We start from the raw sequence: 24,309 nt of genomic DNA, 5'->3' as shown, positions 1-24,309 counted from the left end.
ATTATGTTGGCCGCCTCTTCAGTAAGCTAACCTGGTAGAGCAGTGTTCTTTCGTCCTCTATTCTCTTCTCTATATTTCCAATTATATTTGGCCACTGCAATGGAGATACATGTATATTTGTTGCTTTGATAGTTCCTTGTAAGATACATGTCTCATAATAATTGTGAAAAAAGTTTTATGTATCTATGCTTGTATGGCAGCAAACTAAAACAATGTTGCTCAATAGTATTCTGACATGCCTTATTCTAGAGTTCACAATTAACTATGCACTTATAGAATACAGTAATGTTAATGCATCGCCTCATACCTTTCTAGATATCTAATTAGTATCGGTGATTCAATGCTTCTACTCGATGATTCAGAGATTTCAAATGGCAGAAGACGTAGACCGATCGTAATATAAGATGTGTTACCTAACTATTCTACCATTGGGTAATTATAGCTGCCTTTTGGGTTAATATCAACTCTTCTATCTCTTATTTATCGTCCTAGTTGTAAAATCTTTAGTGTTACGTTATCAGTTTATTGTACAAATTATTGCTTTATCTTCTGTTCGATGTCCTTACATACATTTTGTAGCCTGATTTCCAAACTTTTATATACCTCTCTACTTTGTAGATTGAAACTGTGTTTTCCCTTTAAAAAATATTTTAAAGTCAAACTTATTATGTTTGCAGCCTATGTGAGCCATTTGTTCCCTTTACTGACAATATATTTCATTATATGATGCCTAGGATGCCAATTTTATGATGTTTTGATTTCTGCTTGCCTTTACGGTATACTATTCTTTTAGTGGTTTAATTAGACATCTTGTGATGCCTAGGATGCCAATTATCACGCTCCACGCACCTTTTTGAAGCACCACTAGATTTCAAGGATGGCGACAAAACATCTGATAATTCTGGTTGTATGTGTTTTTTGGACACATGTAGCATCACAATATTCATGTAGATGATGCATACCATAGTTCCTAATACTTAACTCCAATGCATGCTTTTTTGACATTGATCCAATGCATGCTTTTCCTTGAATTTCTAACAGCGGACGAATTCAATGTGGATAGAGAGGCTCTTGACGAATCCAACAGACAACAACACGAAGGTGATGTCACTCAGACCCTATACACCATACCTTATAGTGTTGCTCTATTATTTTAGTTAGCCACTTAGCCCGCATATACTATCGGCTGCGCTCTCATCATATGCCTAGACACTATTCTCTCTAATATACAGCTCATAAGACATGCCAATGGCCAAGCTATTATGGTGTCGGTTTGATTCACCACCATTCAAACACTGACAATGAAATTACAAGCTACAATCCTTACTTTGAAACCAAAGGTACAGCTCCGAACCAAGCTATATTGCTCCTAATGCATTTTCATTTACAGTAGTACATATCAGATTATTGTGTAGCTAAAAAAGTAACATCTGTTGTGTTGATTTAAGCAGCCTTCTCGTCCACTCCAACATGTGAGTCTGATGGTGCTGACACATCCAACCGGAACTAGAAAAGCACCACGCCGCCATGGCTCGGTAGCATCCCCCTAGGAACTACTATTTCTCTCCCGCATGTGATGGCTACTGTGATCCCGTACGTCTAATGTAGTACCTTAGAATCAATGTATCATTGTGTACTAAGTTTGTGTCTTTGAACATTTACCTTGACTATGTTACAAGTTATGCTACTAACGTTTATTGGTTCTAATCCCAGACATCTCTCTGTCTGCAATCTTATATGATGAAATGGCAAAGGTGTTATCACAGCGCCTACGGCCGCGCACAAAGTACTAGTTGAAGAAAACAATTGGGCCGGCCGACGCTGGCCGGCGGCCCTGCCAGTGTAGCTAGGCTGCCGCCCTCACCTAGTTCCATGCCCAGCGCATAGTGCGAACGGTTCTTGTTCTCGGGTTTGGCGTCGCCTGTCGTAACAAGTCACGACTGCTGACAGCTGGTTGCAGTCGATGATGGATCCGTCATTTTCCTTTTTGCATGCACAAGCGCAAATCGAATTTTGAATTTGAATATTTGCTTAGAAGAATCCGATCGACTTGTGTATATGGTAGCGTCAAAGAAGCAGGAAAAATCATTTAGAAAAGACGACGACTTCATTACAAACTCTAGCTAATTTGTGGGCCATAACAGTATTGCATGCAGGTAGTAGTAGTATACTAATAAAACAGTATTATAAGACAGGGCAAATATACACTCTGAAAGAGCCGATCACTGTATCCATATGCTGATTATTTTTTTGCTCAGCCATTTCTCCTCCCATGTTTTTGTTTTGGAGTTTCTGTTGCTTTCACTCCGATGCTCCTCATTTCAGCAGCTGGTCCGGTCTCTATGTTACTCTCTGGATCTATCTCAACTTCAGATATTTTTCCCAATCCAACATGTGATATATCCTTGTTACATTTATGCATGATAGGAAAGTGATATCTGCTCGTGTGCACACGATAAATAATAAAGTTAATTATATGTACAAATTACCAATTTCCTGTCAAAACTTATATTAGACCGATAGATGATGATGCGGATTGTGCCGTTTTCATTTTGGACATTAGTTAGTTATCATGCATTAGCAAAGCTCCGGTGGCTTCAGAGGGATCTCAACTATATTAAAACGAACTGAAAACGAATTTCTCTTTCTAATACTGCTAGTGCTACGTAAACTATGTGAATTATGACTTATTAACTTTAATTTTCCCTTCCACTTAGCTTGTTACTGAATCAACAAGACAAAAAAAAGTCACATCAGTGAAGAGTTTACTTTGATTGTCCCTGAGGACTATGAAAAATTATAAAAATGATGATATTATTTGTTACGCGCTGCGCGTAGAAGATTTTGTTTTCCCGAGGAATTATCTTCAGGTCTTGATTCAGTCAAATGGCCGTGATAGCTTACTAACTTAGTTTGTCTGATCCTTTTGTCTCAAATGACTTTCATTAATAACACAAACGCCTTGTTTACATATGAACATGCAATTTTTTCTTACGAGTGTCGTCCTTGTGATTCAGTCAATATTTTGATAGCCAGTTGAACATACCTCTTTCCTGTTGTTGTGGGAAAAATAAACTGTTAAATAATTTGAAACGACGGGGTATGAATGTATCAGACATGCAGCCTTTGTTATCTCATATTTATGTGCCTTAGATCCAGATCATAATAACCAGCTAAAATAATCTGATAGAGATCAAAGGGGGTAGATTGTTATAATCAAAACACCATATTACAACAATCCTGCAATCCACCTAAGATCAGGTCATTGGAGATTATGGCTACTAGAAATTAAAGACCAAGTTTTCCCTCCACCTTCTCCTCTTTTGGTCAAAAAATTGCAGCATGCAACTATATTAATCATTTATGATCTAACCAACAATAATCCCCGCTATAATCCAGGGGTCCAAGCAGTCTAGATTATTAGAACCCATAATATTATTATAATCACATATATAACAATCTAGATTACTATAATCCAGTTGGGATCCAAATAAACCCTTAATTTAACTATAATCTATAACTAGAAACATTGATTCTAAATTTCAATCCATTCTTTAATTTTCTCAAATAAAGTAACGTATACATACATGGATGACGACATATATCATGGGAAAATATAAGTACTGTCCATGGACACAACATTCGAATGGGTTTCAGAAAAATTGAATGTAAGAAACATTCACTTAAGCAATATATATAAACATAAAATAAAATGCATCGACTTTTCCGCATGAAGGGGCTCACCAAATGTGTGGTATATGTATTGCTCATGAGATATTATTGACGTTGGTTGAGATCCAAATCACACACCAGCAAGAAGACATTATTGGTCGTTAACAGATATAAAATAATAATAATTACTTGTTGGTAACTATACGCCGGTGTGAGACCAAGACTGACCAGGCCGGGCTATATGATTCTTACTACCTCGGATAAAAAACTGAACCGTTTGGCTCACTCAGTAAGCGAAGACTTGGCCAAGAGCCCAAGAGTGACCATATAATCGGACAAAAGAATCATACGGCAAAGGTCTAGTCACCGTCACCAAGCTAGTCTGCAGATCCAAGGTTTCAAACATAGAGAGAAGAACGAAGATAAATCATATAGAAATAGAGACGGACGGCAGCGAATTGTTCTTGTGCGGGGCAGTTGCGTAATGAGTTGGACAGAAGTGGCAAGACAGCACTTGCTTTACATGTGTTCACATCTCCTCTGATATCGAGGGTCGTCTTATAGCTGCTGACCTCTTCATTCTTCAAGACTACCAACTTAGTTCAGTACGAGGAGTTTTGTTGTATATAGTACAACTCTTTATTATACGACATATATATTGTGATAGGAGTTATGGTTAAGATAATAATAATTAACCAAAAGATTGCGCAAAAAGAAGTTCACCTTGCCCATGGGACTTCGAACAGGGATGTGTTGATGCAAAATGTGATCACGCATCAAAGTGACAGAACGCGCAGATCGTAAAGCAAAAAAAAAAAAAAAACTTGTAGTATTGTCTGCCAAAACAGGATGATCTGGTTTTCTCAGGTTGCTCTTAAGAAGGGATAAATTTTACCGTTATGTGGTGATGGACGGCTAGGTTTATGAGTAAACCAGTAAAAGGTAAATATCATGCTTACGTGATGGAGAACTATTACTTTACAAGCGAACTATAGCAAAGGCCGTCGAATCTCTGGCCCAAGAGGGACCCGTCAGGGCGTAGACATCACCGTGTGCCCTATGTCAGCTAGCAAGCCTAGGACATCATCTATAAATGTGGGGATCGGTAAACGAACAACAATAGAGGTTTGGAAGAAATTAGGGTTTAGAGGTAAAAAGGTAAATGTATAGCACATAGATTAGATTGGGTATATTTTAATCGACCTTGGCCCTTTAAATTTATAGGTTGTGGAGGCTTAGCCTATGGAGGTCCACTACGCTAGATTCTCACACTAGAAACGGGGGCATTTTTACTGTAGGGGCGGCTGGGGTTGGGGGCGCCCCTACAGTGGGCGTCCTCGGGCCCCAGCAGCCCAGCCGCCCCTACAGATGACACTGTAGGGGTGGCTGGTAACCTAAGCCGCTCCTACAGTTGGGGCTGATCTGTAGGGGCGGCTCAATCACCAGCCGCCCCTGCAGTGCCCATTTGTAGGGGCGGCTGCCACCAGCCGCCCCTGCTGTTCGACTGTAGGGGCGGCTGAATCACCAGCCGCCCCTACTGATGGCGCACGAATAAATAGCAGCCACCCCCTTCTTCCACCTCGGGACACACTCTTCTACACACAAAAAAGGTTGAGAGGCCTTAGGGTCCTCCTAAAAATTGCTCTACTAAGGGGGAGGTTTTGATCTCAAATCCTTTGGTGGAGAGGCTCTAAAAGGTAAGGAAATGCTTCTCCAACTCTTTATTTGAAGTTTAATTCGTTGGTTAGTGAGTAATTTGATTTTTGGTTTTCTCTCTCTTCCATGGAGCTTGAGCTAGTTATAAGTGAAATTGGACCCTAATTTTCAATATACTAGGGTAAATTAGGTAGGGAAGTAAGATTGCACCCTTTGTTAGTACATCTTTGTTGATTTTAGTGTAGTATTAGTAAAGTTTGGTGCATATGTCATAAAACCCTATATCTAGATCTAGATCTAGGATTTTGTTTTTTTTTCTTTTTCAATTTTTTCTTTATGTGACTAGGGTTTGCATGTAGGTGAATGTGTAAGATTTTAATTGTTGCTAATGTGTAAAATATCCTCTACCATGGCTACTAATTATCATTTAATATTTATTTTGATTTCTTTCTATAATGTGTGTTTTTAATTAGTTATGGATAAATAGACCATTAATTAATTATCCTCTACCATGAAATTGGAATGGAGTTTGCATGAAAGGTAGTGGATGAAATATTAATTGTTGCTAATTGTTTTCTTTGAAATTGTTTATTTGAACCAATTAATTTATATTTTAAAATATTTATGCATTAATAGTCAATTAATTAACTATCCTCTACTACCATGGTGCGTGTCTCAGGTATATACAATTATTCTCGAGTAATATTCTTTCTTTGGTTGTTTTGTTTCTATAAGATGGACTACATGAACTCTTGGATGTATGGTTTGTTAACACATGACGCTCTTTTCCGTGATGAGGTGGACAAATTTATCAAAGCCGCAGAGAAGCATGCAGCGACGTTGAAAGAGAATAGTGACACGATTATTTGTCCCTGCAAAGATTGCAAGAACCTTATTGCATTTCGAGATGTGAGTACCATCAAAGAACATCTGATTAGGAGAGGATTTGTTCCGGACTACACAGTGTGGATTCATCATGGTGAAACAGTGGTTGATGATGACAGCGACGATGATCTAGCTGATGAAGCTGAAACCCAAGCATACTTGTCCCGATTCACAGACGATCTTGAGCAACAAATGGATCGTGACTATGGCAATCAACAAGGTGGTGGCTTTGGCAATGAACAAGGTGGTGATGATGCTGGTGGTGCCAGCAATGATGGCGAAGCACATGAGGGGGATGCAGATGACGGTGACAACTTGGACGAAATGCTTGGGGCCTTTGGACCAGAAATATTAGAAAAGAGTAAGAGAGGTCTAGAAAATCTTGAGAGGGTGACAAAAGCATCGAAGAATACTGTGTATGATGCTAAGAAGGGCTGTCCGACATACTTCACATGGCTAGGTTTTGTGCTTGAGCTACTCATCCTGAAGGCTAAGTACGGCTGGTCGAACTGCAGTTTCAATGATCTGTTGTGCCTCATGTCACGGTTGCTCCCACGGCCGAACACAGTTCTCGCCAATACATACCAAGCGAAGAAGGTTATAAGTCCACTCACATTGGGAGTTGAAAAAATCCATGCATGCCCCAACCACTGTATCCTTTTTCGGCGTGGCACATCGTTCGAGACTTTAGATACATGTCCTAGGTGTGGGGCTAGTCGGTACAAGAACAATGACCTTCAAAGTGGGGTGGAAGCCTCCACAGGAAAGAGGAAGAAGGGTGGGAAGAAGGTGGTGCAAGAATCTCAGCCCTAAGAGGAAACTCCATTAGGCAACGATGCAAATAAGAGAAGAATTCATGCCATGGTTATGTGGTACTTGCCAGTGACCGACCGCTTGAGGCGTATGTTCCTAAACCCTAAGGAAGCTGCACTGATGACATGGTGGGATGATGAGCGCAAGGTGGATGATGATACGATCGCACACCCGGCCGATTGTAGCCAGTGACAAGCGTTCGATGCCAAGTACAAAGTAGAATTCAGTGATGACCCACAAAATGTACGGTTTGGCTTGAGCACCGATGGAATGAATCCCTTCAATGAGAGGATGACCGACCACAGCACATGCCCAGTCATCTTGACCATGTACAACCTCCCAACGTATTTGTGTCAGAAGAGGAAGTACCTTCTCCTCACCATTCTTATCTCCGGCCCCAAACAACCAGGCATTGATATAGATGTGTTCTTGGAGCCTCTGATGCAAGAAATGGAGAGGCTATGAAGGTATGGGGAGCCGATGTACGATACATTCCGGCGGGAGGACTTCATATGCAAAGCAATAATATTTGTTACTACCAATGATTACCCCACGCTGTTTGCCCTGTCTGGACAGTTCAAAGGCAAGACTGGATGCTTAGTCTGTTTGGATGGTACTAAATGGGTGTTCCTAGATGGATCTAGGAAGATAGTTTACATAAGGAACCAACGCTTCTTAAAGACAGGTCACAAGTACCGCGGCAAATTGTACCTAAGATACTATAGCAACATCCTGGAGGATGAACCCCCTCTAGAGAGACGTCGTAATGGAGAACATGTGTTCAGAATGGTCCAAAACATACACGTCGTCTATGGAAAGAAGAATCCGGATGGAACGATCAGAGATAGAAGCACACCTCCCATCGAAGGCGTACCATTCAAGAAGCAATCGATCTTCTTTTAGTACCTGCCTTATTGGCCAAACTTGGAGGTCCCCCATGCCATTGATGCGATGCACGTGCAGAAGAATGTCTTTGAGAGTCTCATGGCTACCTTGATGGACACGGGCAAGTCAAAGGATGGTCTTAGATCACGGAAAGACATTGTGCAGCTGAACGTGATGCGGGAGCTTTGGCTGGTACAGCAGGATAATGGCAAGTACAGTCTTCCCGCGGCTAGCTTCAACCTAACCCTAGAGGAGAGGAGAGCTATATGCAATTTCCTTAGGGGGGTCAGAGTGCCGACTGGGTTTTTGGCGAACCCGAAGAAGCCAGTGTCGATGAAGGACCTATCATTAACATACTGCAAGGCTCACGATTGTCATGTGATGCTGATAGTGTTCCTACCAATTGCAATCAGGGCTATAAAGCCAGAGTTCCTAAAGATGACCATCACCCGCATGTGCTACTTCTTTTCGAAGATCTCACAGAAGATGATTCACAGGCAAGAGCTGAGTGACCTACATGAATTCATGGCGAAGACCCAGAACCAGCTAGAGATGTGTTTACCTCCTGCTTTTTTTGATATAATGGTACATCTCATGATTCACCTGGTTCATTAGATTGAGGCGTTGGGCCCTAGCTTCTTGCATGAAATGTGGTCCTATGAGCGGTTCATGTCGGTTCTAAGCCGATACGTGCATAACCGAACACACCCAGAGGGCTCCATGATAGAGGTTTATAATTCCAAAGAAGTCGTTGAGTGCTTCCAAGAGTGGCTAAAAGTACAGAGAGGGATTGGTAATCCCGATTCTCATCACAAGGGAAGGCTAGCTAGGAAGGGCACAAGTGGTAGGAAAGTGTTCCTCGACAATGATTACAGAGAGGTGAGTCGGGCGCATTACAGTGTCTTGCAGAGTATGGCAGTGATGCAACCGTACATTGATGAACACATGGCTATCATTATGGCCGAGAGGAATGGCCGTTCAGATGATTGGGTCATGAAACAGCATAAGCAATGCCTGACATCATGGTTGAAGGACCAGAACATACAGCCTAGAGAAACGATAGATTCTATTACCATCAGTCAGTTGGCGGCCGGGCCATCGAAACAGGTGACGTCTTGGAATGCTTATGACATCAATGGGTACACATACTATACCGACACAAAAGACAGGAAATCTGTGAATTAGAATAGCGGCGTCCGAATAGAGGCTCTCAACGGAGTGGGGCAAAAGGTCCTGTACTTTGGCATAATTGAAGATATATGGGAACTTGACTATGGAAGGGATATAAAGGTGGCCCTATTTCGATGCCGCTGGATCAAGCAACATCAATTCAATGAGATCGGATAGAGAGTCGTTGACCTCCAGAATGTAGGCTATCAGGATGACCCTTGGGTGCTCGCTGAATGTGTCGCGCAAGTCTTCTATATGCCCGACCCGCAAAGTAACCTCCCCCCAAAGAAGAAGACAAATCACGTGGTGGCCTCTGTAAAACAACATATCATCGGAGTTGATGGCGTGGACGATGTTGAAGCTTACAATAAGTGCGATGAGATGCCGCTATTCACGGACTTTTGTAAGAAGATCGAGGCTGTGGAAAAGAACCTGCCCAAAGATGTATTGCCATGGGAACGAAAAGGTATCAAGGGGAAAGTTGTCACGGTGGGCTAGCTAGTTTATGTAAGTGTGTCAGTGTTCGTAAGACTACATTCATGTATGTGTGTGTGAGACTACATTTATGTATGTGTGTGTGAGACTACATTCATGTATGTGTATGTGAGACTATATTTATGTATGTGTGTTTGAGACTACATTTATGTGTGTGTTTGAGACTACATTCACGTATGTTTGTGTGAACAATGTGTACTAAGAATTTATCAAATTATGAAATTACCAAAATAAAAGTTGTAGATCTCCATGAGTTATTCAACTTTGGTATTCATTACTTTTTCAGTTGAAATGATTTGGGGGTCCAAATTATGGTTTCAACTTGTCTTTTTTCAAATTTCAAAATCTGAAAGGTTCAAATTTAGTCAAATGACAAGATAACCAAACTAAAAGTTGTAGATCTTGATGAGTTGAACAACTTTTGTATTCATCACTTTTATATCTAAAATCATTTAGGGTTTGAAAATTTGGTTTGAACTTGTCAAATTTCAAATTTTAAAATGTGTAAAACATTGTCACATCCAAGTTTGATCAAACTTAAATGCTGAAGCATGATTTTAGAAATTTTTAGGAATAAAAACCATCACATTTGGAGTTAGTATGAGGGAGAACAACTAGTTACAAAGTTTACCCACAGATTAAAAAAAGAAATCACACTGTTCTAAATAATCCTTGCATGATCATAGTGAATAGTGTGATTTCTTTTTTAATCTGTGGGTCAACTTTGTAACTAGTTTTTCTTCCTCATACTAACTCCAAATCTGATGATTTTTTTCCTAAAATTTTCTAAAATCATTCTCTATCAATTTATTTTGTTGGTTTTGTCAATATATACATATGAAAAGTTTGAGCAATTTAAATTTTGAATTTCAAAAAAATTTAACTTTAGACAAGATTTTGGTACCCCAAATGATTTCAGCTGAAAAAAGTGATAAATACCAAAGTTGAATAACTCATCAAGATCTACAACTTTTGTATTGGTCATTTCTTCATATGACAAAGTGGTAATGACATTGTTCACAAATGTGACACATCTCTCATAAGGTTTTATAAACTATATGAGATATGTGTAAGATTAGTGAACAATGTGCTAAGAATTTGTCAAATGAAGAAATGACCAAAATAAAAGTTGTAGATATTCATGAGTTGAACAACTTTGGTATTCATCACTTTTTATGTTGAAATCAATTTGGGTCTCAAATTTTGGTTCGAACTTGTTGTTTATCAAAATTTCAAATTTGAAAGGTCAAATTTTGTCAAATGACAAGATGAGTAAAATAAAAGTTGTAGATATTAATGAGTTGAACAACTTTGGTATTCATCACTTTTTATATTAAAATCATTTTGGGTCTCAAATTTTGGTTCGAACTTGTTATTTTTTAAAATTTCAAATTTGAAAGGTTCAAATTTTGTTAAATGACAAGATGACCAATATAAAAGTTGTAGATCTTCATGACCTCTACAACTTTGATGTTTATCAAATTTTCATTTGAGATCATTTGATGTCTCAAAATTATTTTAGTAGTTTTGATTTTAATTTTTTAAAATTTAAAATTTTTTCCCCATTTTTAAAGGTTCAATTTTGCAATTCGAAACTGTTGTAGTTGTTTTAGTTATTGTATATGTAAATATATCTATAAAAAATAATTATAAAAGTTTGTACTGTATTATTTATTATTTACATGTGAATAATTCATTTTGATTTAGAATTTTGAAAAAAAATTCAACGGTAGGGGCGGCTTATAACCTCAGCCGCCCCTACAGTGCCTCTGAGGTATATTACAGTGACCGTCGCTGTGGGCGCTAAGTGTTTGGCGAAATCGGGCTCCTCCACCGTCAGGCTGCCCAATTTCGCCGCCGACGCCGCCTGCACCGCCACACCTGCACCACCGTCGCCTGCCCTCTCTGACCCCTCCACCGCCTCCTCCACCGTCTCCCTGACCCCAACCGCCGCCCCCGCCCCATCCACCGCCGTTCCCCAGGCCGCGACGCCCGTCTCTGCATCCGCAAGCCCCTCTCCGCATCCGCAAGCCGGGGCCAGCACGCCTGACCACCCACGCCATCCGTGCCTTGCCGCGCCTTACCCGCCGAACCAGCGTGCATCGACGAGCGCTGCCCGCCTATGGCCATGACCTGCCCGACGCCAAGCTCCCCCCCTAATCCGCTGAGGACCATCCCCTGGATCTCCCCCTAATCCGCTGAGTGGCCTACGGCGTCGAAGCTTGAGGAGCTCCTCGTGGAGGAGACGTGGGCGGAGGCGCTCCACGGGAAGCTGCGCAAGCCATACGCGCTCGAGCTCTGCCGCTTCGTCGCCCACGAGGGGCTCCATGGCCCGCTGCCCGTGTACCCGCCGCCGCACCTCGTGTTCCATGCGCTCAACGCCACCCCATTCGACCGTGTCAAGGCAGTCATCATCGGTCAGTATAGCTTGCCTGCTGCTACCGTATATCATCTCTAGTGACCATCAGTTGTTTGTGCTGATTTTGTGATACTAGATATCAGCACTGTCAAACCTCGATTTTCTCCTCATAGAAAACAAAGCAGGGAGCACCACTTTTCTTTCTCCAGAGTAGTCTTGATATTTAGTTCTGTTTAATAAGAATTCAGCACCACCTGGATCCCACAATATCACCTGTTGATCCTTGATGATGCTAGTCCATAGCATGCCACTGAACATCTGCTGCAGCCACACTAGAAGTTTCTGAAACTGAAACACAATTCTCTGACAAGTGACAAATGAATTGCTTGATTAGTGCCAAGTAGCTGCTTGATTAACACACATTTCCTTCTTTCTCCAAATGAAGACCTTTGATTCAGATCCGCCTTCTTGTTCTTCAGTAGGATATCAGTTGCATGAATGATTAACAATCTGCACTTAGCACTGGACTTGAAAACTTCACCATTTCCGGCAGGGGCTGTGATGCGATTCTAGTAGTAACTTTGTCTGTAATGAGGTTCCTGACAAGACAACAATTAACATGGTTTCTGCACACGAACAATAGCCTTGGGGTTTCCATTGTGTTAGCTCTTCATAATCATAGTTTGCAACAAAAAGCTCTTCTGTTTTTCTCTGCTGAACAATTGCTCACAGCCCAAGTGCAGAACAATATATTGATAGTTCTTCAAATCCTTTTGTGGTGGTCGTGGTGTCCATTTATGTATACATTGTAGTCCACTTTGGCAGCACCAAAACATTAGCAATGCATAGATGACCAAATCAGAGTATTCATGAAAATTAAGCTCAACATAGTAGCTGATAGTTGGAGGTTCAAAAATATACATTATGCATTCCCAATTTTCCTCTTGATTAAAACACTTTCCCATACACACTTCAACATATTGACTGAACTTGAAAGATGACCATAGTCTTGGCCACTCTTCTCCACTATTCTGCAATGGTCACTGCAACTAACACAACAATGCTAATCTGTGCACAGCTCAAATTTTCAGCTAACAGACTCAGTTTCCAATTCTCTTCCTTGTGAGAGCATATAACTGTACCAACACCAACAATAAGGATATACCTTGCAATTTCAATGCAACCACACTTGCTCTTGTAATTATTGTAGTTGACACTTCTATCCATCGTCAACATGTCTAGCCATTTAACTATCATATCTCCTATGTCAGACAGTGACCACACTTGCTCTTGTGATTTTGTGATACTAGATTTTTTTTTCTAGTCTACTTTCATTATCATTGGCACATCAAGTGATTACAAGGGCATATTCTTTTTTATTTATTTTGTATCCTTCTATGACGGATATTAAGCACCACATTCTGACTTTTGTCCAATATACCAGCCCTTCTTATTGTGCAGTGGTAATGTGTCACAGTTCTGGTAGTGTAACGCCATTTTTTATTTGATTATCCGATATGTAAATGGGGCTCAGTTTGTCTGACTGTTACCCAATGTTGGTTTTGTCTGACTCGCAATAAACCAAAACATGGATGGACTAATCTCACATGTTGCAAATATAACTTATTGCTTTTGTGTTGTCTTTTACCATGCAACACGATTTGTTAGTTCCTGGTAATTGATTTGAGCATATGCTGATTAGTGGTAAAGACTAAAAACCCAAGTTTCATTTTATAACATATTGAGGTGTCATATCGATTAAATGAAATGGAGTTGCCATTTCATACCACAAATTTATAACATCCTCTGGGCTTATCATTTTATAACATATTAATGTCTTGTGTGCTGGTGTTATCAGCAGATGATATTATGTTGTGTCAGTTTAATGTGATAATGGTTCTATGCTGTGAGCTAGTTCATGATTGTTAGAACCAGAAACTATGTTGCTTAGAGCCAATATTTTGTTTTAGCATCCTCTGGGCTTATCATGTTTCAGGCTCGCTATCTCAGGTCAGTCCCGTTGAGGTTTATTTTGATTGTTAGTTCGTCGGCTGAGTTTTGTCTCGCGTTTCTGAAGAAAGACTCGTGAGGCGGTGATTTCTGTTGTGGATGGATGGTCAATCACATCATCACATACTAAAATCGAGTGATGTATTCCTTGACCATGCTATTTTACTTAACGTCAAAAGGTTAAACGTATGTCGCCGATGTGTAACTAGAGATTGTAGCAGTCACTATTGCGATAACGCGTTTGGTTGTGGTGTCGTTCCCTTGTAGCTAGGCTCAGCTCGTGTGTGCTAAACCCATTGATCGCTGCTGTCAATCACATCATCACATACTACATGGAAATGCTCTAAAACCTTTCAAAACATAATTGTTTAATGAGGTAGCGACGTAGTGTATCCTATCCTGCATATGAAATTTCCATTGGAAATATCAGCACTTCCCACAAATAGTACATTCGATGTAAAGGACATTGCTCCTCTCTGTGAACTGTAATTCTATTCGATGTAAAGGGCATGGTTTTCTTGGAGATTTTTCTGGAGGTACCTAACAAGTCCATACAAGTCAAAGAAAAAAGCATAGAAACTTAAATATGGACCCCATATCAGGACGATCAGAGAACAATCACCAATCTACTAACAAAAATGACTTCCCAAGTCAACCTGAATTTACCACAATGATCACTAGAATTAGAAACCCAAGAAACACAGAGAATCAGAGATAACCAAATATGAGCAGTAACTTTATTTACTGGACAATAGAATTTTGAGTAACCAAAAGTAGTCACCCATGCAAGGACACTGTAGATCCTCATTATCTTTTCTTCTGTCCATCTTGTTTGAGTCATACAGCATATGCAGTGGGCTAGTCCTGCTTTCTCTTTGTTTGACTACTACTACTACAAGTACTACTACTACTACTAGTACTACTGCTAGTACTAGTACTACTACTTGTACTACTAGTACTACTACTTCTACCACTAGTACTACTACTTCTACTACTTATACTACTTTTTTTCTTGCATCTCTTAGAACAAGGCACGAAATGTCGCGAACATCAAAGAGTGCATCCCGATGCCCCGTGAATGATGAGCAGTCATCCCATGGAGAGCAAGAACTAGATGACCAGCTTACTCAGGAGCAGTTCGATAACGAGTTAGAAAAAGGTCTAGAAGTGATGCTTACTCAGGAGGACCTTGTCGATGATGAGGATCCAGTGGGGGGAGCCCAGGGAAGAGAAGGCGGAGAGGATGCCCAAGGCGAAGAAGGGGATGATGATGAGGATGAGGATGAGGATGACGACACCTCATCACGAGGATATGTAAGTCCTAAGGATCCTTTCCCACGAGAACCCAGACGGAGGCCAACGGAGGACGAGTTGGACAAGGATTTTGATCCAAACGACGAGGTACGGATAAAGCCTTAGTAGCTTGTAAATTTGGCTAATGCTATGGCTATATGTTACCTCTGCTAACACTTTTGACCTGCCGTATACACAGGTCGTCCCTACTCAACCTCTGAAAAGACGACGTCGGCCTCCGGCTCGTCTTGTCGGACAATACGTAGCGGGGCAAAGGAGATCAGAGGAAGGAGCCACAGATACTCACAATGAGGCCTCCGCTCCACAACCTTAGGACACAACCATGACTGAGACTGCCCAGCCAAAGAGTAAACGAGGGGGGATTAGAAAGCCAAACCAATATCACGACAAGGCATGCTATGTGATAACGGAGGTCGGGCCAGACGGGTAGATCCTTGAGCCATATACATACAGGGCGAAATTCCTTAATCACATTGGGTTTGTAGTTAGAGATAAGTTGAACCCAGCTATCCGTGGATGGAATCTTGTACCTATGAGCCAAAAGGTAGACCTATGGGAGAAGATGAAGCAGAACTTCAGGTTTTCGGAGGGAATGCACGAGTTGGTACAAGAAAATGCTTTTAAGATAATGGGGCAGAGCTTCCGACGTTGACGGTCAGATCTGTAACAACCCAAAAATCCACATACCAAAAATCACAACTACAAAATTTTTGTTTAAACCCTATGTGATGTTGAGTGACACATGTAGAAGCCAAACCCTAGTTAAAATCATAAGCATAGTTTGGTTTTATGCCACATGTGTAATTAAATTCCTAAATAAATAAATCATGCATGCATCCTTAAACCCACTTGTGATTTGGATTCTTTTGCCCTATGTGATGTTTAACTAACTTACTTAATATTTATGATAAACCCTAAATAATGAATTATTTGTTGGAAGAACAAAACACCCCTATATAAAAACTTCAACTATTTTCGAGCACGCCAACACAAGCCACACATGCGATGCCCTACACGCACGCACACGCCCTGCACCACCACACGCCGCACGCAATGTCAAGCCGAATCGGCACGAGAACGCGTTGCAGCACGCACACGAGCACGCACGTGAGCACGCACGGGCGCGCGCACCGCAGCCACGAACACGGCTGTGGCGAAGCCACCACGGCCGCATCACCGTGGTAGAGGTGACGCCACCACCTTGGCTGGCTCCTCCTCGCCGTGGAACACGCCACGCTCGCGATCGAGGTAGACGAAGGCCACCGGAGGACCCCCGTTTGACCACACCGCGCCGTGGCCGGAGTGCCGCTGCAACCGCTTCGACTCCACCGTGGCCAGGACCGCTGGGAGCGCCTGGCGCCTCCTTGTCTCACCCGCCCTGTTCACTGGAGCCACGGGAAGCTCACGCGCACCGCCAAGCATGCTCCCAGCCACCACATCGCCCTGCCGCCATCGACACGCCACAGCCGAACCTCCACCGCCGTGGCCAGCCCCATGGGGAACCCTACTCGTCACTTCGACCTCACCATCATGTTTGCCATAGCTGGGCGATGCTTTTGCCCACCTAAATTGAACACCAGCGCCGCGGGTGAGGCTCACCGGGGAGCTCACCACCGGCGGGAGCACGTCGGGGAAGAAGATGGGGAAATTTCCCCTCGTCGGCCACACTCACATGCACCCGGTGCACGTAGACCATGCCAAAGGAAAAAGGGATGGACTCGGTCCACCAAAGACCCAGCCTACGGTCCATGGACCGTGAACACAAGTCTACCATGAGCCATGTTGTGTGGGCCGATCTATGGACCGAAGCCCAGTGGAGGCCCTAGGCTGCGACATGGCTGCGCCACAGCATGCCACGTGGCGGGCCAAGCCCGGCCCGAATCCAAGCCCGTATCCAGGCCCAACCGGCCCAGTTTGGACCCGGCCTGGTTGATCGTTGACTGGTCAACGTTGACCATTGACCGGGGCCCACATGTCAACCACTGTGGTACGTTGACCGTTGACTTGACGCTGACTTTGACCTGGACCCACCTGTCAGTGACCGTTTGACCCCGGACCCACCTGTCAGTGACCAACCGCGATGATGACGTCATGCTGACGTCAGCGGGACCCACCTGTCAACCACGGTTTAGCTCTGATGACGCCATGCTGACGTCAGCATGCCACGTGAACCGGTCACAGTGTGGCACGTGTTAGCCCTGAATTAATCAGCCTTTATTATTTTCAGAAATGGATTTAATATTCGGAAATTCATAACTAATTCATACGACCTCAGAAAAATATGAAACCAGGACCAAAATTCAACTAAAATCGAGCTCTACGCAATGAACCCATGTTTGAGTGCATTTGGCTCTTTTGAATTTTCATTGCTTCTTTGTGCTATTCTATGGACGTCGCTAACGCGACTATAATTCGATCGTATGCAGACTCGGAGGAGAACCAGACGGATGAGGATCATGAGTACCGTGAGGAGTGCGGGGACAACTTCATTGAAGGTGCCACATCCCACCCAACCTCGTAGCACCTATTACGCATGGCTAAAATAGAACTGCTATTGCTTTACTTTATTGTTATATTCACACTATGATAGGACTTGCATGGTAGTATGCTTACTTGATGGCCTTTACCTTGACGCAACCTTACCCCTGCTTACCCTGCTATTAGGCTAGACACACGCTTGCTGCTATATTTCATTGCTTATTACTTCTACTATGCTTGTACTATATTGATGCGTGGTGGAAACTGGTGTTATCTGGACTATGGGAAGAGTGCTGCGTGTGTGACTTGGGTGCGTGGAGGGTGAGGGTTGTGTTGACCAAGTTGGAATATACGACGAGCCTAGGGCAAGTCTTGCCGCGGGGTGCTACCTGGGCACCCCTAGAAGTGGATACATGTGGTGGGTAAATGGTATATGAGGTGGCCCTGGGTGTGAACCTATGATGGGAGGAGCCCGAGGTGGAGGTGCTGTGGTGGCACAGTAAATGGAAACCCTGATGAAGACATTCTGGCTTGGTCATCCCTAAGGACTTACTAGTACTCAGATTCACCGGGAAGCCTTGCGTACCACTCGCCCTATATGGTGCGGGACGGCTAGACTACTTGGTAGGATATTGCCACTACTACTAGGTTGATAGCGGACAGTGCGAGGAGGTACGGGGCGCGGAGGATTCCCCCACACCCTTTCAAGACTTCATGTTAACCTTGTGGACCCGGCTCATGACTCATAGTTTCAGCCACCCCAGACTAGACTTGGGGTGTACCAGGGCTGAAGGCGGTCAGCGAGGAAGGCGGATCTTGTGGTTATGTAAAACCTCTGCAGAGTGTATGGTTGATCGATCGATATATATGCCGACTTGTCGGCTATGGACCTTTCCTGGGTTTCGCTTAAACTAGATAGTGAGATGAGTCCTTCTCTTCTTCCCCCTGTGAGTGAGTGTTCGGTCGTAGCCAGGGGCTATGGGCCATGAAACAGTGCCAAGAGGGAGTTGGCTTATCGACTGAGCGATGGTATGGTGGTGATGTGGTGATGATGTGGAGATGGTGGTATATCGATCCCAGGATCGAAACCTGGCTCTGAACAGAAATGGGGTGGAATGGGTGTGGGAATGGTGTTAAAACTTGACCAACTATTATTATATACTTGATATGCTAATACATAGGAAACCCCAGCCTTATAGGTTCATTTTGATTATATCCAACTTGCATCCAATTTCCACAAAGCAATGCTCATAGGATGGGAGTGGCCAGTACAAATCATACTGATAAACTTTGGCACACAGGTTCTGCTGAGGAGTATAGCTCTGAGGAGTTTGACGGTTGAGGGGTTCGTTCCTACGCTCAAGTTTGGCGATCTTATCTTCAAGCTGTTCTGAATGAATGCTACTTTTGATTCCGCCAATACGGCGATGTAATAATTTATGTAATTCCGCACTATTTGTACTCTGATATTACGTTGTATGGATGTGATATTCGACTGAAATTTGGGTAATATGATCTACAACGGTCTTATTACACTTCGACTCTGTGGATTTTCCATCGTGGAAATCAGGTCGTTTCAGGATCTGAACAAGAACTTTATCCAACAGAAGTTAACTCCTTTCCATGAGTATGGTAACATAACTCCTAGTCAATGGGAGGAGCTCGTGGCTGAGAAGACTTCAGAGGCATCATCAGCCCTCAGTGCCCGTAACAGCGAGCAGGTGAAGAAGAACCAACACTACCCTCGTCTAGGCCCCGGTGGCTACGCTGGCCAGCAAGAGGTCTTTAGGAAGATGGACGCAGAGGCCGAAGCTGTCGGGAATACGGAAGTGCCGAAGTTGAAGCCATGCCTCAAACAGTGGATATACGCGAGGAGTGTGGATTCATCCGGTAGTAGCCTCAAGTTTGCTAAGCCGGAGACCGGAGAGGTAGTATCAAAGATACTGAAACTTGCTGAAGACAAGGAGAAGGGCGCATTCAACCCTTCTAGAGAGAGGGACAAGCTTACCGTTGCCTTGGGAAACCCCGAGCACACAGGACGCACCAGGGGGCTAGGGAAGAGGATGTCCTAGAAGCACGGATTCGTAGAGGAGAGGCACACGTACAAGAAACATGGCAGAGACCGAGAGTCTAATCTTGAGCACCAAGTGAAGGCTCTAGTTGAAATGATGTTGGTGGAGAAAGGACTGTCTACGATGGAGCCACAGACACTAATGGGGCCGCCCGGAAAACTAGCGGTAGTTGGCAGCCTCCGGATGTTCCCAGCAGTCAAGGTTCCAATGCAACCGGAACCCCCATCGATCGCATACGGACGCCAACCAGTTGCAAATTGGTGGTTCCGATGGGTAGGAAAAAACATGATCATTGAGGTGGCAACGGGCGTGGTACATCCTCCGGGTGGCACATGGCATAATAGGGACATCCCGCAGGACTACACTCGGGTCGAGGTGCATACTGTGAAGCCCGAGTTCATGACTTGGAAGATAGAACACCCTACTCCCGAGGGGCTCATGTTACTCGGAAACGTCATGAACCAGTTCATCCTCTGGCACAGACGGGACATTGTATTGATCGGGTCTTCACCAACTCCGACTGAAGTTCATCCTCTAGAGCAACCCGTCGAGGATGGGGAGGTATACTCACCGGCCCATGACCATGACCACCACACGCTAGAGACTTCTCCACCTCATACCGAGCAAGGGCATGATGACATGCCACGTCCTTCTCCACCTCGTACCAAGCATGGGCATGATGACATGCCATGTCCTTCTCCAGCTCGTACCAAGCAAAGGCATGATGAGATGCAACATCCTTCTCAACAAGCGTAGCCGATACATGAACAACAAGTGTCTCATGAACAGCAATTGCCTCGTGAACAGCCAATACGTGAATCACAAGTGGCCCCTGGAGCAGGTGATGCACAAGTTGACAAGGACATGCCTGAATGGGAAGCTCGAAACAAAATCCCAATCAAGATAAGGCCATCGTATGTGGGCATTAATGATGTCTCGTCGATGCACAAGTGGATGGCCCATGACCAGTTCAAGCCTAAGAACCAAGTAAAAGAATTCAGAGCACCAGCTTCTGAGGAGGGCACCACTAGCAAACTGCACAAAGGGTTTAACAAGTATCCAGCTGTTGATAACCTCAAATGGTCAAATGACTGCCCGGATAAATATGAAAAAGGAAAGAACTTCGTACGAAACCGAGTCATACAGTGCTTGCCACGTGGAATGAGAAAGTTCCATGATTGGTACTTGTGTGCTCAGATAACAGAACTAGAAATCTTACAAGCATGGATCCCTGCCGGCACATTTGGAGCCCCAGGTGGGCAAATTGCCGTTGAGTTTAAGGATATCCAGGCATGCTTCCACCTCGGACGAATGGAAATGAATCTAATTCGCATGTGGTGCCTGTAAGTCCTTGCCCTCTCGATATGATATGAATGTAATCTTTTGATTTTGTTGTAACTAACTCGTGTCATGATTTGTAGAATGCAAGAGGACTTTGTGAGAAAGAGGCTAGCTCTGAAACACGGGTATATAGACCCTTCACCTATAGCATCAACAAATTTTAATTACCCTAAAGAGGGGAAACTAGATTGCAAAGAACTAGGAGGTGGAAAGACACTTAAGGAGAAAGAGGACATCAGGAACAAGAAAATATTGGAAGAGTCCCTCAAGGTTGCGGCATACATTGCCCAATGTTTTAAAAATCTCCAACAACACGATAATATATGGATACCATACCACTTCAAGTAAGTTCGACTGTATAGTTAGCTTTGTTCAATATACTTTGTTCGATGCAAAAGAGCTTATGTGTTCCTTCTATGACTAAATTCATGCAACGATCACTGGATTTGCATAGGCGTCTGGCTCTCACATAGCATGGCATGGGTCTTTGATTCAGCGGATTTCCCAGTCGAGACATACAAAGACTTCATAGCGATTGTCAAGACGTATACATATCGACAATCCTCATTTTAGCTACTATGTTTGTATACATACTTGTAAGGTTCAATGTGGGATACTAACAAGTTGCATTTGCTAAAACCATTGGAACAGGGCATTTAGGCACTATGTCCAGGAACATAAGGGGAGGCATCATCCAAATAGGAAGGAAAAGTTGTATGTCAAAACTCTATGTGCGATAAGTGTCATTTACTTTGGTACTCCATATATTACGTGTCTGTCAATAGCATTACTTAACATCTCCATATGCAAAACACACAGTGCCCCAAGCAAAAGCCTGGGAGTCTACATTGTGGATACTACACATGTATTATGATGAGTACCATCGGTGGCTACAACAGAAACCCCAATCTGGTAAGTTTGAACCTCTTCGCTCGTAGTATGAAAAGTTCACATATGTTGTGATATAGTAAACCTAAACTTGTTCTCTTGTAGTTGGAGAAAGATAAAGACATGAGAAGGAACCCATACAAGGATGATGAGCTCTTAGAGATGGTCGGCGACCTTTGCAACTTCATAATGGACCAGATTGTGTACCATAAAGGCACTTACCATCATCTTCTTTCTGACTTAGGTAGTAATCCTCTATACCAACACCTTCATGAGACTGATAGGCTAGCCCTAGGCCATTGATGACAATGTGGACTTGTGGTATGGTTTGGATCAGACTTTGGAACAGTTTGAACTTTGTTTTGCATGTGGACTTGTGGATTTCTCAAATGGACTATGTTATAATGATGGACTTCATAATGAACTATGTTGTAATGATGGACTTTTGTGAATTATGACTTGTGATGATGTTCTAAATAATGGTCTTGTGTTTGTGGATGTATATATGTATATTTGTGGCGGTCAGATTCGAATTTGAATTATATATATATATGTGGTCAGATTTGAATTTGAATTTGAATTATTTATTTTTTTGCTGGAAAATCCACTGTAGGGACAGTTCTTGATTGAACCGCCCTTACAAATACACACAGCAGGGGCGGCTGCTGATACATCCGCCCTTACAGAAGTCCACTACGGGGGCGGCTGATATTACCAGCCACCCCTACAGAGGGCACTGTAGGGGTGGCTGAAAACACCAGCCTACAGAGGGCACTGCAGGGGCGGTCAGGAAACCGCCCCTACAGAGGCACCCTCTATAGGAACACCCTGGGAAGGGTGGCTAGCGCACCCGCCCCTACAGAGGCTCTACAGCCGCCCCTACAGTTAACTTCTGTAGTAGTGGTCCAAATCATGTCCAAAGCATCTTATAAATTGACCTATAATAGATCTGTGCAACTTTTCTCCTGGACTTCAAAATCGGCTGTCCTAGTCTTGAGATCTTTGAGCACCAGAACCTCATCATTCGAACTTCAAATTAGGTGATCCATATGTCTATTTCGATTCTCAACTAGAGCCATGTCATGAGCGACTTGGCAGCATCAATATGCAGCAACTAACTCGAAAAGCAGAGCCAGTACGTCCCTCTAAATAAGATCTAAAAAACCAGGACAACATTTATGACATCTTTATTGAGAGCCAAAAAAGACCAAGAGACAATTGCCACCTTGTTAGTAATAAAAATTGGAAAACATCTTCATAACCTCCTCAGCTTTAGCATTGTGGCTAATCCATCCATTGAACTTAGCAACCATTTAATGAGCACTCTCTAAAGTTTATCATACCATTAATGAACCCCTTGTAGTGGTTTTGGCGCTCGGTTTCACCTACATGGCGCTCCAAACTAGAAGCCAATGACACGCTGGCGCCCAACTCCCCCTGTCAGACCCCTTTGGCCCAAATACTGAATTGTTCCCTATCTCCCCCCTCCACCCACTCATAGGCCATAGCTGTACACATCGGTGAGGGACCATGGTGGTGAGAAGGGCAGAGGTGAAGCTTGAAGCGGCTCCGAAGGTTGAGTTGAAGGTTGACTGTGCAGTGACGTTTGAGTGGAAGGGCTCATGGCTGAATCAAGTGTGCGTTCCTCTCAGGGGTCCACCTCAACCAACCATGGTGGTTGTGTCATCGACGACAAGGGCTCTTTCCACTACTAGAAATATCCACTTATATGATAAAAATTTTAATGACAGACCCAAAGCCATCATAAAAATCACTTTTTATGACAAAAATTTCGGTTTCGTCATAGATCATCGGTGAAGATTCTTGAACCCCCTTATCTATGACGAAATCAGGTATCATCATAAAAAAACATCACAGAACAACATAGGGTTTTGTCATAGATCACTCACGCGACTGTTCCTGCTTATCTGTGATGATCTTATTTAGAAGTGTGACGAATAGGGCTTCATCATTGAACTAATTACTGATTTGTGATGAACAATATTTGATCTATAATGACGGCGCTTCATCATAGATCTCCACATGGTACTTTCTTCATCCGACGTGTACCTGTGGGACTTGCAGTTACTCATCCGTGACGCTTGCAATTCATCATAAAAGTCTCCGCTCGATCCTTTCTCCATGCGATGTGTACCTGTGGGACCCTTCTCCATCTGACCTGTGGGACACGACGGCTTACGTGTCATGTGTACCTATGGGGTCTTTCAACATCTCCATCCAACCTATGGGACCCGACGGCTTGCATGTCAC

The 24,309-nt window shown here is 43.2% G+C and overlaps 2 protein-coding genes and 1 pseudogene across 2 annotated transcripts; all 3 read left to right on the top strand.

Moving 5' to 3' along the window:
• The first annotated feature begins 6,084 nt into the window (after positions 1-6,084).
• Positions 6,085-9,258, top strand: LOC136543738 (uncharacterized; annotated as a pseudogene).
• A 34-nt stretch (positions 9,259-9,292) lies between these two features.
• Positions 9,293-12,034, top strand: LOC136543737 (uracil-DNA glycosylase, mitochondrial-like). Its single transcript, XM_066536106.1, has 3 exons — positions 9,293-9,352; positions 11,310-11,582; positions 11,798-12,034. The coding sequence occupies exons 1-3, from the start codon at positions 9,293-9,295 to the stop codon at positions 12,032-12,034; spliced, it is 570 nt and encodes a 189-aa protein (XP_066392203.1).
• LOC136545718 (uncharacterized) lies at positions 11,775-22,467 on the top strand. Its single transcript, XM_066537706.1, has 5 exons — positions 11,775-11,993; positions 17,686-17,754; positions 21,802-21,881; positions 21,970-22,062; positions 22,144-22,467. Exons 3-5 carry the CDS (start codon positions 21,816-21,818, stop codon positions 22,339-22,341), a joined length of 357 nt encoding a protein of 118 aa, XP_066393803.1. The 5' UTR covers positions 11,775-11,993; positions 17,686-17,754; positions 21,802-21,815; the 3' UTR covers positions 22,342-22,467.
• The last annotated feature ends 1,842 nt before the right edge of the window (positions 22,468-24,309 follow it).

This window comes from Miscanthus floridulus, chromosome 3 (assembly GCF_019320115.1).
Source record: "Miscanthus floridulus cultivar M001 chromosome 3, ASM1932011v1, whole genome shotgun sequence".
NCBI lineage: Eukaryota > Viridiplantae > Streptophyta > Magnoliopsida > Poales > Poaceae > Miscanthus > Miscanthus floridulus.
Note: the sequence above shows the minus strand (reverse complement) of the source record. Positions and strands in the feature narration are given on the sequence as shown.

What these genes read in the sequence shown, in the direction of transcription:
- LOC136543737 (XM_066536106.1), top strand. Translation starts at nt 9,293, where the DNA reads ATGACCCTTGGGTGCTCGCTGAATGTGTCGCGCAAGTCTTCTATATGC. An exon ending in CTATATGCCCGACCCGCAAA is followed by an intron (nt 9,353 to 11,309) that starts GTAACCTCCCCC and finishes ATTCAACGGTAG; the next exon opens with GGGCGGCTTATAACCTCAGC. An exon ending in CGACGCCCGTCTCTGCATCC is followed by an intron (nt 11,583 to 11,797) that starts GCAAGCCCCTCT and finishes ACGGCGTCGAAG; the next exon opens with CTTGAGGAGCTCCTCGTGGA.
- LOC136545718 (XM_066537706.1), top strand. Translation starts at nt 21,816, where the DNA reads ATGTCCAGGAACATAAGGGGAGGCATCATCCAAATAGGAAGGAAAAGT. An exon ending in GTTGTATGTCAAAACTCTAT is followed by an intron (nt 21,882 to 21,969) that starts GTGCGATAAGTG and finishes CAAAACACACAG; the next exon opens with TGCCCCAAGCAAAAGCCTGG. An exon ending in ACAACAGAAACCCCAATCTG is followed by an intron (nt 22,063 to 22,143) that starts GTAAGTTTGAAC and finishes GTTCTCTTGTAG; the next exon opens with TTGGAGAAAGATAAAGACAT.